The following is an 18,459-nucleotide window of genomic DNA, read 5'->3' on the forward strand; positions in this document are numbered from 1 at the left end:
CTACAGTGAGCATATAAAGACTAAAATATGAGGCAATGAAAAGCATTTAGCTCCGTTGTTTTTTTTGTCTGTGTATTGTACAAGCTGTATAACCTACCAATTTCATAACCTTAAGCTTGGTGCTCCTGGAAATTTAAATCAGAGGTTAGATACAATATTATCGTAAAAAAAAGGGATATTTCTCTCCTTCTCCTTAAAATTCTTCAGAATAATATTTCTATTTAGTAAATTGATATTCCTTGAATGAAATAAATGAAAACCGCAGAAATGAGAAGCTTGAACTTTGTCAAAGATTTTGATATTTCTGTCTTTTCAAGGCAGTACAGGTGCTATAATACGTCAGAGCAGCATGAAAATGGCAACATACTTATCATTACCAAAGTTAAGCTTTAAACGTGCAGTGTGTGGGATCTGGCGCCATCTAGCGGTGATGTTGCAGTTTGCAACCAACTGAAACAAAGCATGTAGGAGAATGACGGTGTCCGACGCAAAAACAGAAAATGGCCCTATCTAGGGCTAGCGTTTGGTTTGTCCGTTCTGGGCTACTGTAGAAACATGGCGGCCAGCTCCGTGAAGGGAACCTGCTCCCTATGTAGATATAAACGGCTCATTCTAAGGTAACAAAAACACAACAATACTTATTTTCAGGTGATTATACACTAAAGAAAACATACTTATTAACATTATATTCCATTTCTGCCAATAGATCCCCCGAAATGTTACACACTGTTCCTTTAATAACCTATTTTCCTTAATTTGGGTGATCCATCCAGTGACATAGAGAAGTGTTTATTTATAAAAACTAAATAAATAGGCTGCACTTGATGAATAAACGTTATGCTGGTGTAATTTGTGTGTTAGAGGCAACCATTATGCTGGGGAGAAAGAATGTTTCTAACTAGTGTTACATTAAAATGAGAAAAATAACTATCTGGACCATGCATAGGACAGTAATGTTACTGTCTTATAACAGGTTGCAGACATAGTGTGGTACATAATATATGGTGACCGATGTATTTTGAATTATATTAGCTAATAAAATATTCACTTTCGAATTTAGAAAAATCCAAAAGTAACTCATAGCATTTCCCAGTAAGTTAATTCAGTGAAAAAGAAATATAAATTCTTTGGCGTAGAACAGAAATAAGCTTTACAACTACTACTACTACTACTACTACTACTACTACTATTATTACTACCACCAAACTGACCTCTTCATCATGACTTTGCTATTTTGATGTCCAGAGAGAAATTTTCCAGAAACATGTTGAGTCTAAGCTGCTACACTTACAGTACACAACCCTGCCAATAATTAACATCGTATGATGTTATTTTAGGATTCATTGTTGGTAATAAAATAGCAAACAGTGATAGCAGTGATAACAAGCGCGTTGTGTATCAGTTATATAAGGAAGTGATAAACACTTGAGGAATAACAACAAAACAGTTTTGTTTCCTACTCAGTCAACATAACTGGGAAATAGTAAATTAGCAGTTATCTAAACTTTCCATGACCATGCGGTGAGATAAGAATTAGCCGGCTAAATAAATCAGCTGTTTTATTGCTCCTGGTGACTTCATCAAACTCATTTGAACTTCATATAGGGTGTCATAAAGAGTGCTGCAGGAATGAGTCCTGAAACTCGGAAATGAGTTAGCATTTTAGCACTTCTTCATCTCAAAGTCAATGGGTTTTTAGTTAGATGAAATAAGGTCTGTGGATAACACAAGCTTAAGAGATTTTAACATTTTGTTCTATGATATCAAATATGTAGGTTATTATCCCACTTGTGAATTTTGTAGCCTTTATGTGACTTTAAAAAGGCGGTTGCTAACAAGTGGCTAAATGAGACTACTAAACGTCATCACGCTGACTCGTCCGCCTTTACAGCCTCGTTGTGTAAACTCGCATTCATGCAACTGTGGGGTTGCTTGTTTATAGCCTTACGTTAGCTTTTAACTTCTGGCGATTGCATTCACACTTCAAAACTCATAAAAGTGGTGTTCATTTGTGAAGATTATATTACGGAACAAAATGTGTAAGTATCAAAATTGTTTGTTTGTCTCAGAGCAATAATTCAAAGTCCAACGGAAAAATCCCATTGGCTTTTTGTCAAGGGAACCCAGGTCGATGCTAACTCCCTGGTTGGCCTACAAAAATATGTCATCTCTGCACCACTCTATTGTGAATAAATCAAACTGAGGAAGGCAATCAGCCAGTACTGTCTGCATTGGGTGCATGTTCTCTGCACAGAATACTATTATTCAGGACTCGCTTGCACGAGAACACGAGGCGAAGCGCTCGTCGACTCCATGTCAGAAAGTTCATACTATCTGAGAGAGCAGGCAGCAGATCTCGTAAGATCAGGCGCCATGAACGTTGCTCATTTGACAGAGCAAAGGAAGAGCTTGTCAGGGAAACAGCTCGTGTCGCTGGCACTTAAAAAGGTCAGCGAACTGAACCCCCAACCCCTGGCCCGCCCTCACGCCTGTCTGTCTGTCACCAGTCCCCCGTTTCCAGGCGGGTGTCCCCGGCCCTCGTCTAGGCCGCTATCACCCGCCGTCATCCCCTCTGAGCCGTCCCCCTTTGATGACCCAGGCCTCTTGTCAGAGAAGAGCTTCCAGGCGGGCAGAGTGAGGACAGCCCTTTGATGAGGACCCCGACACTTGCCAGCACTGCTGACATGCAGGGGGGTCCTTTGAAGAGCCTGGGCCTTACATGTACCCATCCGTCCACACAGACACACACACACACATGCTGTTACATATGCTTCCAGGGTATATGGAGAAATGAAGAGAAGAGGATCGGGGCCTCCTTTGACTGGGTTTCTTGCTCTCTGATGGTTTTAATGAAGGCATTTGAATTTTTTCATCCTGTGCTTGAGACGCCAGTCTCAGCACAGTCCGTGTAGGCATGATAAAGGCATGATGGCCGGGGAGCCACTAGGGGTTGGGTAAATAATCGATACAGCATAGTATCGCCAGCATTGTATCGATACACAGACGTCAAGTATCGATCTTGTATTATATAAACTATGAACCTCTTTACAATCCGACAGACAGACAGCGGGCCCGGCCTCTATTCTGACTTTCAGAGGTTGTAGCGGCTCAGTCTTAAAGCTAGAGTGAAGGTACTGGAATCATATGAAACAAAAAAAACCTAATGAATCCATTGGTACCAACCAATATCATGTTAGCTTGTTGGGAAGAACGCTAAATAACGCTCCAAAGTTATACTAAATTTTGCAGAGGAAAAACTGACATAGCCATTTTCAAAGGGGTCCCTTTGACCTCTGACCTCAGGATATGTGAATGAAAACTCTGAGGTGAATTGAGTAGCGTTGTCACGATACATATTCTAAAAGACTGATATTATATACCATTTTTGATAGCACAGGGAAAAATTGACAACATTGAGTGCATAAAATGTGAGATCTTTCTCAAAAGATAAGTAGCAGTGTGTGTGTCAGGGCGCATGTTGGAGAGAAGAGAGAGCAGAAAGTGCAGCTACCTGTGTATTGATGCTGCAGTAAATGAGTATTGAAACCGTTTCAAATATTCTGTATCGATATGTATCAATACTTCTAACTGAACGAACTGCATAATTTGCAGTTGAAAAAAGGTAATAAATCACAATATATCGCAATATATCTTATCACAATTTTTTTTAAATCGCAAGAAGATCGTATTCTGACTCAAGTATCATGTATGTCACCCCATTGTATTGTGGGGCCTGTGGTTATTCCCATCCTTATCCAACAGTGTGTGTTATTTGTCACAGCTATTGTGTCTACCTGAAAGTTAAACAGACACTGTTTGACACCAGCCCCAATCACCAGTCATAACAATCCTAATCAACAAGTAGCAGACTTCAGACTTGGCCACAGCCACTGCCGTGTCATACAAGGAAATACTAACGTTTGTTGGAAGAGCTACAGTTATTGATATCACTTTGTTTTTTACCTAAGGTCATTGTAGATTTCAACAAACGGATCCCTGTGCAATTTCCAGACAGCACAAAAAGAAATTCCTTTCAGCGGTGTTCACGCTGCACCTGCCTGCAATAGTTGTAACATCGACCCACATTCTTCACTACAAGTTGTGGTTGACATTGATGACGAACATCACAGACAGTTCTCACAGACTCAAAGCAACACAAAGTGATTCACATCACCATGAAACCGCAGTGTGCCCAAAAAGACACATTATTCCAATGATACCACAAAGAGGACAATGTTTGTTGATAGAAAAAAAGGTAGGGGGGGTGAAAGGGAGGAGAAAGAAAGAGCCTCTCATACATTTTCCTCATTCCTTCCTTCTCAATGTGGGCTTTTTTGTCTGAGTCTGGCTATGCGGAGTAATGATTAACACAGCCAGGCATGGGAAGAGAGTAACAGTTACAATGGAGGGGGTTGTTGTTGGTGTACAGAACCAGCGATTGACCTGCCTCAGCTTCCCAAGCTCACCTGGCAGGTCCCTGGGAGCCAGTGGCTGGCATTCAGGAGGCTACTTAATCATTATCATCTGTGGAATCACTCACAAACTGCTGGCAATGGGCAAACAGATAAACCTGGCGGCGTTGTTCAATCAGGCACGTTGCAAAGTGCTCCGCTGAGTGATGAGAAAGTGTAGTAACACTTTTTAGCTTTGTGTAAAGTTGAAAGAATAATGCCAGAGGTGCGCAACTGATTGACCTGCGAGCAAGCTTACCCTGCAAACAGCTGCCTGTGATATTTACAAGCCGCTGACAGTTTAATGCACAACAGCTCATCAGGTTGACCTCCTCATGAGCTTTCAAACATTCTGGTTTGTTTTCTAACCCCTTCCCCCCAAGTCAAGTAGTTGACCCAATGTTATTATTTCTTACCAGGTGGACGACCAGATGAAGCTGCTGCAGAACTGCTGGAGCGAACTCCTCATCCTCGACCACGTCTTCCGGCAGGTGATGCACGCTAAGGAGGGCTCCATCCTATTGGTCACTGGCCAGCAGGTGAGTTGTTTGAACCCAGTGGGAAACCTCCGAGTCTGAAAAGTGAAGCCAATGCAGAAGTGCCTTAAATTTGCATTCTTTCTAATAGCCAGCAGGGGGCGACTCCTCTGTTTGCAAAAAGAAGTCTGATTGTATAGAAGTCTATGAGAAAATGAGCCTACTTCTCACTTGATTTATTACCTCAGTAAACATTGGAAACATGAGTTTATGTTCTTAATCGCTAGTTTCACGTCTTCTTCAATACAACATGATGTTCATTTAGTAAATTATGGTCCTATTTAGAGTAAAATAGACTACAAAGCAGGTATGCTTTAGGGCGCAGCTACCTTGTGATTGACAGGTCGTTACCACGGCGTTGTCTGGTCTGGGTGTTGTCTGTGTTTCCGTCTTACAACTTCAACACTTTCACAGTGTGTTTTCAGTTCATGGTATGAATTATAACATTCCGGTAGCCTAAAAATGTCTTATTCAGCGTTCAGCTGTACTTAGCTCCACCCTCTCGTGTCACCTCTGGTTGCAAAAAAACAAGATGCAACGGCCAAAATGCCAAACCCGAGGTCCAATACGACAGTTCACAAACCAATGGGTGACGTCACGGTGACTACGTCCACTTCTTATATACAGTCTATGTTTAAACCCCACCCTGGAAACTTCTAGCTATACCTCCACCTCCACCTCCACCCTTTCCTTTTTCCTCCACAACCCTGCCAACCATGCATCCCTCGCTCCTCGAGGGACTCTGTAACACCTCAACATTTCCCTTAAAGCTTTATTGATCACTCCGCCACACAGGAGTCCCCGCTTCATTAAAAATAGATTATGCTTATAGATATACACTAATGTCACCAGAATAATCAATTTGGCATTTTCTTCTCAGTGCATGAAGACTCCGCCAGCGAATAAATAAAGCACTCGGTTGCGCATGGTGCAGCATAGTGAGTGGGCGGACAGATAAAGAATGTGGCTAAGTGTGTTATTTTGTTTTTTACTGGGGCCCTGAAGGAACTTGGTGGGAGCTGATGCCTGAGGCCCAAATGCAGGTCCTCAAAGCATCGGGATGCTGTGATTCTGTTTTTGCTTCATACACACACACTGTCAAACAGTAATCACACACACCCAGAGCATGCAGGGAAGACTCCTTCAGCGCTCAGTGATTTTCATAATCTCATGCACACACAAATACATGAGACCGCTCATCATGAATATGCCTCTGACCGGTGGCGTGGCTGTCAGTGAGATGAGGAGTCATAAATTATAGATTGGGTCGGCTCTCCAAAACATTGCTCTTCAACAAAATGTTTTACAACAATAGATGCTGGTATAAATATTGAAGCAAGGCAGGCACGCCGTATACGGGGAAGTCCTGCTTTAATTCCATGATTCCGAACGAAAACAAGTTCGGGGGTGGTTTTTTCAGAATAGCTGAAGAAGTACTGCCTGTGGTAAATGAGCAGTGGTGCTTCTAGTGGTTGAGTAGTACAAACCGTGGGAAATAGTAGTGGAAGTATCTGCATGTGCATCAGGCCAATACGCACACAAACAAGTGAAGATAAAACACAAAGAAAAGGAAGGAGGAAGAGCCAAAGAGAAGGAGAAGTGTTGATGTAACAGGTGGTGGAGAGTTGGAAAAACGATGGAGAAGGGAAATAGAGGAGTATGCACAATGAGGGCAGGAGGAAAGGAAAAGGATGGAGAGGATAACATGAGGAGTGATAGAAACTGATGGAAGCAGAGGGCAAGAGGAAGAGAGAGGAGGAAATGAGGGGAGAGATGGAGGACTGAGAGTGGAACAACATGACAGAGGAGAGGAAAGAGAGGAAGAGGTTTGTTAGGAAAAGAGAAGGAAGATAGGAGGAGGAGGAGGCAGGAGTGAGGAAAAGAAGAAGTGGTAATAAGGAAGAAGTGAAGAAGGTAAGGAGTTGCTGGCATGATGAAAGAAGACAGAAGAGATAGGGCAGACTATAGGGAGGACAGGAGGAGAACATAAAGGTGGTAGGGGACAAGAGGGCAGAAAGAAGGAGATGAAATGAGGAGGGATCGAGGAGGAGATGATGAGAGCAGTTTGAAGAGATCGGAGCGGTGAGGAGGAGGAGGAGGAGGAGGAGGGGCTGATAATCAGGGGAGGCGCAGGACGGCAGTTTCGTTTGCATACTGTGGTTAATGAACAGCTGGTGTTGGGGGGGCTATGGGGAAAAATGTGTGTGTGTGTGAGAGAGTGTGTGTGAGAGAGTGTGTGTGTGTGTGTGTGTGTGTGTGTGTGTGTGTGTGTGTGAGGCTCTGAAACAGTTCATTATTTCCTATTATTCTCTGCCTGGCCAGGGGTGACAGCACAGCGATAACACCAGGGATATTTAGAACTCAGTAGCAGCATTACCCAAAGCAAATGTTTTACACACACACACACACATAACAAATCACATAATGACTGTGTGGGCCAACACACTGCGCTGTTCATTGGCCACATTGGGCTGTAATGTGCTAATAACTTAATTGTTACAATATGCTCAGGATATTGGTCTTTTGGATATTATAAGAAAACATTTTAAGTCAAAACTTGGACCATCTAAGACACGGTTATGTTCAGCGAGTTATTTGTGATGAAATTGATTTTTTTGTTGTTGAACATTTTAGCGTTTTTTAAGCAAAGTTTATGATTTTCTAAATTGTTTGTCGGATAATTTTTTTTGCAAAAGCTCAGAGAGGAGGACTGGACTTTATTCAACATATCCTCATACAAGGGGTTTGTATGATATCATACGAAAAGTTATTCATCATTTTTCGTGCATATGAATGTCCAGCAACATGTGTCAATTTCCACATTACATGCATACAGTCTTTTCAAAATAAACTTCCATCTCCACAGGAAACTACCTGGTTAGGTTTAGGAAAAGATCGTGGTTTGGGTTAAAATAACTACGGAAGTGGCGTTACTTAAGTACGGAATTTACGTTTCACATGGTACACGAACAGCGGTCTCCTGGGCAAAGGTCTGGTGTTTTCTGACCTACCCATCCACCCCGACCTCCTCCCTACGTGGCGTTTGTCGCTCTTTATACTTTCTGGTTCACGATTATGTGGTATGCATTGATTTCGTGGGATACATACAGATTACAGTTCATTACTTTTTGTAGGTGTAGCTACGGATGGTATGAGAGCAGCCTGCTTTATTCAGTACTTTTAGGTAAAGACAGATTTTCCTGTTAAAAAAATCTCTTCTCGTTGCATTGCATCCTGGTCTATTTTCTGCTACTGTGGGCTGTACCACATTGAGAGTCATTTACAGGCCCAGTAACAAAAGGCATTACTCTTATTGATATTTTTACAATAAGGCAGATTAGGCCACTTTTATAAAAAAAGGTTTAACTTGATAAAGTTTGTGTTGGGAACAAATTAAATGTCCTCATGTTGGCAGTCATTTTCAGTTCTTATTAGAATAAAATGTGACTTTGGGACAGAAGATTTCTTCAAATGGAAATTTGGACAGATGCTTCTCCCCTTTCTCTTTGAATCAAGCCTCTTCTCTGCTCTCGTCAGTCACACGCTGCACTCATACTGGCCTTTGAAAAGAAATCCATGCTACCAGCAGATTTACTGTTATAGCCTGTCATTCAGTTTCTCTCTTTCACTTTCAATTTCTGCCTTTTTTCTTATTTTCTGTCTTTCTCTGAACATGTCCTTTTGTCACCAACAGCAGTGAGAAATGGCCATGAGTGGCAAAGAGGAGGCTTGTTCTTTATCCTGTCACACGATCAAACGTAGAAATGCTCGCAAACACGAAAATGACAAAAGATGGGACTGAACTGTTGAATGATTAAGCAAGGCCTCACAGCTTGGCGGCCGGTTTTTCGGTATGAAAATCCTGATATTTTGATAGCACGACGCTCCTGGTGTACATGAAATTCAAATGAAGGAGAAATGCAAAAACAGAAGTTCCTCGGCCAGTCGTAGCGCTTTCAAACAAGGTACATTCTCCATCACCGTCTCCCCACACACATCAAAAGCCCTCCACCCATCAAACCGCTCTCACCTCCCATATTCATCTTTAATGCTCTGCTAAGATTGTTCATCATATTCATGATGGGCTAAGATTTGAAGGTTTATTCATATATTTACTCTCCAGGAGGGATAATAAAGTAGTATTGATTGATTGACTGATACGCAGGTCACCAGGGTTAGTGCTAAGTCTGCTATAGTGACATTATAGCGCTTTTTTCTCTTCTCTCTTTTTACTTAAGGCTAGAAGGCAATAACCCAAGGCATCACCATCAACAGTCCAATCCTTCAATGAAGTTATTTCATGCACAGTTGATTTTATGTAAATTGATTGACACCTTGGAAGGGGGGCAGTGTCTGCTTTTCACCGAGTCATAACTCTTAACCGTCTCGAAGGCGGGAAGGAGGAAAAGAGAGAGGGACAAAGGAGTTCAGGATAAATCGGGAGAGAGGTACAGTAAAGAGAAAGGAAAGAAAAGCGGGAGAAGAGAGGGAAAAACATGACGTATTGTTAACTTTACTTTGAACCTTCCCTTCTTCACACAGATGAAAAACAGGCTACAATCATCCCATTTACACAATAAATAAATTCCAGATCCAGGGGTGTTTTTAATTGCAAATGGGGGCTCACGGGGACCCTCTTCCTCCCTGAGCTTTAGGAACTGCACACGCCGACATCTACCTTCCCCTGGAAACCTCTAGCACAGTCAATTATGGTAATGAATTGTCAATAAATATAAAAATTTAATATGGCCCTGCTTACTTTGAGTGGCAGCTAAGGACTTGCCTCCCAGACAAATGTGCTGTGGCTGCAGATATGAAGTGCACCTGAAAAGGGAGTGTGTGTGTGTATGTGTATGTTGGACAGATGGGTTGGAACCAAGAAAAATGGGTTTATATGAAATCTATATATCTTTTTTTTTTGTCGTGCCTCGGCATACATGTTGTTGTTTTGCTGTATAACAGAAATCTGAGAGAGAGAGAGAAGTCAAATCTGGCAGGTCCAGTCTGTTGGAGGTGAACTCCCACGCTCACGCACACACACAGCAGCATGTTGTCATACAAAACTGTTAAACTGCAAAAACTTACTGCCTGCAGCTGCATTTTCTGACACATCCACCAGTGTCTCGCGCTCTGACAGACAGACCAAAGCGGTTGACTCCGTGTTGAGAGTGCGGTAGAGCAGGTACAGCGATGAAAAAAATCATTACATGAAGTTTGCGCTGGTGATGTGTTCAGGGTACAGTCATGTGCTGTATAGCTGTCAATCATTTTCGCACATCGGGGGTTTTAGATATATTTTCGTTGGTTGAAATACCCCTTGAATGGGCAGAGATAAGAAACCCAAAGAATAACAGATATCCACAGTGAGACACGATGAAACCAGGTGGAAAAGGCCAAATAGTAAGAGAGGGGAAGCTAATGTCTATTAGGTCTGCTGTATCTAAACCAGAGGAGGCTGGTACTTAGAGGTTGATCCTCTTCTATTTTTGAGAGGCAAGAGGGAGATAAAAATATCAAAAAGAGTACTTGGCTGAAATAAACCATTACCAAATGTCGGTATAATATTAAATATTTTTTCTCCCTTCTTTGGGAAAAATCCATTATTGAAATTCTGACTAAAATGCTTCAACAGTGACTCCTGCAGGCCAGGTGAGAGAGAAAAGGGCCGTCTGTGCGATAAAAAAAAATGTTTCATGCTAATCTGTTATTGGCCAAAACACGTAAAATGGTGCTCCAACGGACGATGTCCACCCAAACCAGTCAACAACCAGAACACAATGTTTACATCGCGTTGGTCAAATGATCATTTCGGAATTTCATCTTTAATTCTCGGCCACTGTATAGTACACAAGTGTGACGAACTGACAGCAAAGCGATATAGATTTGTGCATTAGCATATCAGAAAATAAATTATGACGTGCAAATTGCAAACTACTTTTAAACATCACTAAAAAAATGAGATTTTCTTAAGGCCTTTTCAACAGAGTCCAAATTTCCTTTTTTCAGATTTCCGTTAATTAATCGAGCAGTAGCTAGCTACTGTACTTGCAGAACTTGCAGGCGCTGAACTTCAGAAAGTAGAGATAAGAAGCCAACAAGTGTAAAATAACACGACGTCATGGGTTGGTTTTCCTCCTGTCCTCCCCAATTTTCGGAGTCACCAGCTGCCACATACTGACTTATCTATTTAGCTGGCTAGCCGAGCTACCCTATAAGTTGCTAACAAGCTATAGCTATCCGGTCATTCAATTCAACATCCCTCTCTCCCTGCTTATTCCAGGTGGACTATGCAGTGATTGCCTCTCAGGCGGGAGCCACCCTCAACAACCTGTTGAGCCACGCCCAGGAAATGGTGGCCAAGCTACGCGCCCTCCAGCTGGACCAACGGGAGTTCGTCTGCCTCAAGTTCCTGGTCCTATTCAGCCTGGGTGAGTCTCTGAGAGTCCCGAAGCGGGAAGATTTGAGGGGGGGAGATACAGTAAGAGGTTCCTGGGAAATGTTTCCTTCCTGCCCCTAAAAGGTTGCTGCTCCTGAGATATAGGAGTAGGGGATGATGATCAAAGAGATGCAGGTGATAGAGAGAGGCAGGAAGGATGGGAGGGAAAGGAAATGGAAGTAAGAAAGGGGGGGAGAGGGAGGGTGTGGAAAAGAGGGAAGGAATGAAGGAGGAGGAGAGGAGGAAGGAAGGGAACAGTGGTCTGGAAGGGACAAAAGAGAAAGTGAGGAAGGAAGGAACGAGGAAAAGTATGGTCCTCTTCCAACACAGAAGGCTTTTACATGCAACGACGCAGTTTTTCCTTTTACGCAAAACAACTGTAAACACATGCTCAGTAAGTAGGAATGTAAAATGAATCTTTAGTGTTGAAAAATGGGTGCAGCAGTAGTAGAGTAAGCATCAGGTGAGCGTGTTGAGTGAAAATAAAGTGCACGAGACAGTGAGGATGGGGAGTTACAAGAGGAGGGGAGTGATTCTCCAATTGAGTTTTGGCGGGTCAGAAAAGAAAGGAGGGAGTTGGGGGGTCAACCGAGGAGGGTAGAAGGGAGGAAGGAGAGGATGAGAAGGAGGAGATGGGAGGATGATGAAGTGGGAGAGAGTGGGAATTGGTGGGAGGCAGCCAGGTACCGTGAAGCATTTGGGATGGACAGGCGAGAGGGGAGCTGAGGCTGGGAGGAGAGAGGGAGCATGGGATTTGGGAGAGGAGGGAAGTGGAGGGATAAGTAGCCAAATGAGTTAAGGGACGAAGAGAAGGGGTACATTGATGTGTGTGTGTGTGTGTATGTGTGTGTTCAGATCCCAAAGCTGCTCTCCACTTTCTAAGCCGAGGTCAGACATTGCCAGGAGACTGTCATCTCTGTCTCTTTCCTAACAAGTCTGCAGCAAACGGCCTCTGAGGAATACACACACCTACACACACACACACGACCAAACCTATTTTAACATCCTACATTACTGCAGCCAATGATGTCAAGGTAGTTTTGCTCAGCCTGGCCCCTCTATGGCACCGAGAGCAGCAGTGAAATACACATGATGAATATATCCCCCATCCCTCCATCCACCTGTAATCCACAAGGGTCACACTTTCACTTCTTTACCTTCTCTAAACAAAGAAAGAGGGACTAATGAACTGCAAACACACACCCCCACACTGAGGTGATCAGGCAGGATTAACGTTTGCGTTAGCGGTGTTTGTGGTACAGCGAAGAAGAGAGGGAGGGAGGGATGGAGTGGGGTTTTGGAGTGTGTATGTCTGCGTGCATGAGGGCATTTTTGTTTGTGTGGGGTTTTTTATGGGGCAGGGGTGTTGCTGGGGCTCAGGGTCTAAATAATTTGGCAGAAACATCATCCATAATGAAAGGCTCACCTGAGGGATGTGTATCGCCCCCGGCAGTGCCTGTTCAGGCCTCCCCGTGAAAGAAGCCCGACGCAGACGCCGTAGAGCCGGCTGAGGGGATCTGTGTTGGTGGAGGTGGAGGTGGTGGGGGGGGATGGGGATGGGGATGGGGAGGGGCTGGAGTAATGTAAAGCCGGGAGATTTAGAATTGATTAACATCTCACACAGCTGAATGGAGATGTGAGGTGGAGATACATACATATACCTGAGGGAAAGTCAAATCATGTGTGTGGCAAATGAGAAAGCAAGTGTGCATCCGTGTGTACGTTCACACAGCTTCTGAACTACAAGCGGAGACAGTTAATAAGGATTGTAGGGAAATGAGGCATGAAAGTAGCTCTAACTAAAAGATTAGACTCTCCCGTCTTTATTAGCTTCATTTAATCTCTAACACCGGCTACTGTACTCTCAGCTTGGGCTAATATAATGGGGTTGATTCATTATGACACCGGTTTGATACAGGGAACTAGTTTGTTCTATTTTACGGTCATGTTTGTGTTAGTAATACTTTTATTTGACATAATATAGAGCGGGGTAATATGAGAATATGTCAAAACAATATAAAAGTGTCTATCGTATATATTTTTCTTTATAGTTTCTATCGTGATATAGGATAGGCCTATATTTATTTATTTTTTCTTTGTAATTTCACTAAAAATTGTTATGTTCATTTTGTTCTCAAGTTCTTAAAATTAAAAAAATACTCAGTACTTTTCATTTGTCAAGTATTAAATTAACACAGGAGTTTACAGAAATAGGCTTCACCATGTAGGGATGCACCGATCAGACTCTTTCAGTTCCCGATCGGCCGATGCCGAGTACCGATCCCATACCAGTGTTTAATCAATAAGCTTTATGCCTCACTGCGTGGAAGTTCCCTAACTTTATAAAACAAAATGTAACAAATAAATACGTAGATATAAATTTACTGAATTTTTATTTATTATTAAAATAAAATAAAAAATCATACATCAGCACCTTGGTAAAAAAAAATCGTAAATTTAGGAATTACAATTCAGGTGTAAACTTTTTTAATGCAGCAACAAATTGGTCAAAACTTAAACAGGAATTCCAGTACATCATGTATATAGTATATACATATAGAACTGAATTTAATAGATCCGCTCCACTGTCACCGATACCCGATCCAGCTATTTGAGGTAGTATCTGCCCGATATCCGATCCGGTATCAGTGCATCCCTATCACCATGTGGTTATCTCCTATTGCTATAAAACATGCTATATTGTGATATATATATATTGCTATGGAGATATGAAATGACCTATATCGGGATAGAAGATTTTGGCCATATCGCCCAGCCCTAGCGTAAGAATGATATTACCCTGCGTAGATATTTTGTAGAAAGCAAGAATTTTAAAAACATTGGCATTGGACGTAAAGACAATTTGTAAAAGTTGTTGAACATAATCTATGTTTTTGCATAATCATCCAATATCTACGCTCCTGTCTGGCAATACAACTACAACTACAGTACTGCTCTTCCTTGTGGAGGTAGTGCTATTTCTCCCTCTGCCTCTTTTTCTTTCCCTATCGTTCTGTTTGTGTCTTGATTTTTCTCCCTCTATCTACTACCCTCTCTCTCTCTTTCTGTGGATGGATTGGCCAGAAGAGCTCTTACTTAGGCCAGTTGTCGATAAAGACGGGGATATAGATGTCACTCCAGCTGAGAGGAGACACTTGTCCTGATCTGTGTGTGTGCTCTCTGCTCTCTCGCTGTCCCCCCCCCTGTCACTCGCTGCTCGTCTTAAGTGAAGGCTTTCACCCTCTATATCAAGGAGGAGATTATCACTCTCAGAGCATTGATCTGTTAAGTGTTTGTAGGACTGTGAGCAATGATTGTGTGCGTTGGGTGTTGAGCAAGAGACCCACAAAACGGCAGAGAGAGAGCGAGAGAGAGCGAGAGAGAGAGAGAGAGAGAGAGAGCGAGAGAGAGAGAGAGAGAGAGAGAGAGTGCTCCCTGGGTCAGAGTTCAGTTAAGGATTAGTAGTTGTATGGTGTCAGTACACTGTTAATGGGACTTTGATTTCCTTTAAAAGGCTTACAGGCCTAATAGAGAGACTGGTGACATGAATGCCCAGAGGTGAGAAATGGGTCGCAAGTTCAAATTCAGGCTGAGGAAAGCGAAAAAAAAGAATCTGTTCTTTCCACTTAAAGGGGAATTAACTCCAAATTGCACTATACAGTAAAGTATATAATCGGTAGAAATTTGAGAAAGCATCTCCCAGGTATGAAGTTAGGGAGCATGTACTTCCTAAAATGAGTAAGTTCTGTGCTATTGTGATTCCTGAAACCTGCTTAAACCCCCCAAACACTGTCAATGGAAAAAGAAAAGAAAAATAACAAGCTTTACTGATCAACTTTCACCAAAACTCATACAGATGTATGCCTGAATCACGCCACCACACAGACAGTTTCTGGCAAAGCAGACGCGGTGACAGAGGTCAGAGAGTGTTCAGCAAGCAACCAGTTAACCCAGCTCTACAGGTCAGACCCCCATCAGGTGTAATTGGGTGAGACAGGCGCTGCCAGTCCTTGTCAGCCGAGAGGAGAACCAGAGGAGCTGCCAGAGCAGCGCGGGGTGGTAAATGCTCCCAGCGGAGAGAGCAGATTTGTGGACATAGCCCTAAATAATGCTCCCATATTGAAGCCTTTAGAGAAGGAACAAAGCCGGTGAAAAGCTGCGAAAATGTGGAGAATTTAAGCTTGATTCCTCTGTAGCGAAAGTTTATTTAAAGAAGTCACATTGTAGCTCTATTAACTATGTAAACTTAATTACCATGTGCTACCCCTTATGTTGCTTTTAAATGAAAAAAACTGTATTATACATTCATTTTATGGATTACAGTACTGTAAGTGATTCTATCCCGAAACTCTGGAAATACTCTGATGCTTAACATCATGCATGTTTATTTAATCTGCTCATTCCAGAGGTTTATTTGAGCTACATCATTTCAGTATCGACTAAGGCTGCATCCATCCATCCATCTTCAACCGCTTATCCGGGATCGGGTCGCGGGGGCAACAGCTCCAGCAGGGGACCCCAAACTTCCCTTTCCCGGGCCACATTAACCAGCTCTGATTGGGGGATCCCGAGGCGTTCCCAGGCCAGAGTAGAGATATAATCTCTCCATCTAGTCCTGGGTCTTCCCCGTGGTCTCCTCCCAGCTGGTCGTGCCTGGAACACCTCCCAAGGGAGGCGCCCAGGAGGCATCCTTGCTAGATGCCCGAACCACCTCAACTGGCTCCTTTCGACGCAAAGGAGCAAGGACTCTACTCCGAGTCCCTCACGGATGACTGAGCTTCTTACCCTATCTCTAAGGGAGACGCCAGCCACCCTCCTGAGGAAACCCATTTCGGCCGCTTGCACCCGCGACCTCGTTCTTTCGGTCATGACCCAACCCTCATGACCATAGGTGAGAGTAGGAACGAAGATTGAACGGTAGATCGAGAGCTTTGCCTTCCGGCTCAGCTCTCTTTTCGTCACAACGGTGCGGTAAAGCGAATGCAATACCGCCCCTGCTGCTCCGATTCTCCGACCAATCTCACGTTCCATCGTCCCCTCACTCGCGAACAAGACCCCGAGATACTTAAACTCCTTCACTTGGGGTAAGGACTCATTCCCTACCCGGAGTAGGCAATCCACCGGTTTCCTGCTGAGAACCATGGCCTCAGATTTAGAGGTGCTGATTCTCATCCCGACTGCGTCACACTCGGCTGCGAACCGATCCAGTGAGTGCTGGAGGTCGCAGACCGATGATGCCAACAGGACCACATCATCTGCAAAAAGCAGCGATGAGATCCTCAGCACACCGATCTGCAAACCCTCCTCCACCCGACTACGCCTCGATATCCTGTCCATGAATATCACGAACAGGATTGGTGACAAAGCGCAGCCCTGGCGGAGGCCAACCCCCACCGGAAACGAGTCCGACTTATTGCCGAGGATCCGAACACAGCTCTCGCTTTGGGCGTACAGGGATTGGATGGCCCTGAGAAGTGCCCCCCTCACCCCATACTCCCGCAGCACCCCCCACAGTATCTCCCGGGGGACCCGGTCATATGCCTTCTCCAAGTCCACAAAACACATGTAGACTGGATGGGCATACTCCCAGGCCCCCTCCAGGATCCTTGCGAGAGTGAAAAGCTGGTCCGTTGTTCCACGGCCAGGACGGAATCCGCATTGTTCCTCTTCGATCTGAGGTTCGACTATCGGCCGAACCCTCCTTTCCACTAAGGCTGCAACTGATGATTATTTTCATTATTGATTAATCTGTTGATTATTTTCTTAAATAATCAATTAATCATTTGGACCAAAACATGTAGGAAAAAAAGTGAAAAAACTGGCCACACAACAGAATAATAGCTGTCAGCTCTATATAACCCCCTGCCTGTATAGGGCACCGTTGGTACCTGAAGATTGTTGGTTAGTTTATAAACTTTAAAAGTCAAACCGATAAGTTGATCTCAAAATAACAGACTATAAAGCCAAGTAATACAATTAAATACATATTCAAAACATGATGTAATGTTGGCTGTTCTTTATTCTAGGTCAGTTATCAGAAATCAGTAGTGTTGTCCATTCATGAGGAACCCAGACAGCCAGTGATACAAGAGCTGCCTCAGCACCACATTAGCTGTCTGTCAAGTGATTAGTCAGGCTCTGAGGTTGGAGTTTAGAGACACCCACCTATCCATCCCTCACCATCCATCCAGCCCCTCTACATTGTCTCTTCTCTCATTGCTCTGCCCTTTCCCTCTCTCTTTTTCACATCCATCTTTGTACGCCTCAATCTATCACAACTCCATCCTCACATCCACCTCGTTTATCTTCACCCACATCTGAAACCGCCATTTATCTCTTTTCCTCCCTCGCTCAGCTTTTCCTCCGCCCCTTTCCTTCTTTAAAACGTCTTAACTACAGTCATTTAAACTTGTGTTGAGTGTCTGTTTGTACTTTCCTCTTAAAACAACTGAAAACAAGTGACAAATGATTTATAGACGTCCATTCCATACAAATATTGAAATAAGTAGAATCTTGTGAAATTGTGTCACAAAAACATTTCTGAAGTGACTCAACACTGGATTTTTCCCATCTTTCTTTGTTGCTTCAACCCACCTCTCTATTTACCTTTCCATTACTACACTTCATCACCAACACCAGCCGTACTCCGATGCAGGGATCTCTCATTAGCATGTTTAGAGCGCCACACACTGAAGACACACACTGAGCACCGCGAGGTCAGACACAAATCTGCTGACAACAACACAAACACAGCAAACGTGATTAACCTTGATGAAAAAAGACTCTCTCTCTCTCTCTCTCTCTCTCTCTCTCTCTATTCTATCATATGTGTCTCTCCACACAATGAGAGGAAAAAAAACATGTAATTCCCAGACAGGTACGTCCTAATTAAGCAACAGCCGAGGCTGCTCAGAATCAATGCCCTGATCCCCGGCCAGCGGGCCAGGGAGCTGGCTAATTCATGCACACCGCCCGCTCTCTCTCCCCCATAACGCATGGCAAATATTCATTTCCTAAAATGAACCGAATCATTTAG

The 18,459-nt window shown here is 43.4% G+C and overlaps 1 protein-coding gene and 1 long non-coding RNA gene across 2 annotated transcripts in view; one reads left to right on the top strand and one right to left on the bottom strand.

Moving 5' to 3' along the window:
* Positions 1-18,459, bottom strand: part of LOC141767367 (uncharacterized) — a 134,301-nt gene that overhangs the window by 109,145 nt on the left and 6,697 nt on the right. The window contains exon 2 of the long non-coding RNA XR_012593830.1: positions 4,868-5,025. This is a non-coding gene — a long non-coding RNA (uncharacterized LOC141767367). The remainder of the gene's footprint in view (positions 1-4,867; positions 5,026-18,459) is intronic.
* The window catches only part of nr5a2 (nuclear receptor subfamily 5, group A, member 2), a 77,254-nt gene that overhangs the window by 36,312 nt on the left and 22,483 nt on the right, over positions 1-18,459 (top strand). Inside the window, exons 5-6 of the mRNA XM_074634579.1 lie at positions 4,871-4,990; positions 11,268-11,415. Of these exons, the coding sequence (XP_074490680.1) occupies positions 4,871-4,990; positions 11,268-11,415 (268 nt within the window). The remainder of the gene's footprint in view (positions 1-4,870; positions 4,991-11,267; positions 11,416-18,459) is intronic.

The sequence above is a fragment of the Sebastes fasciatus genome, chromosome 5, assembly GCF_043250625.1.
Source record: "Sebastes fasciatus isolate fSebFas1 chromosome 5, fSebFas1.pri, whole genome shotgun sequence".
Taxonomy (NCBI): Eukaryota; Metazoa; Chordata; class Actinopteri; order Perciformes; family Sebastidae; genus Sebastes; species Sebastes fasciatus.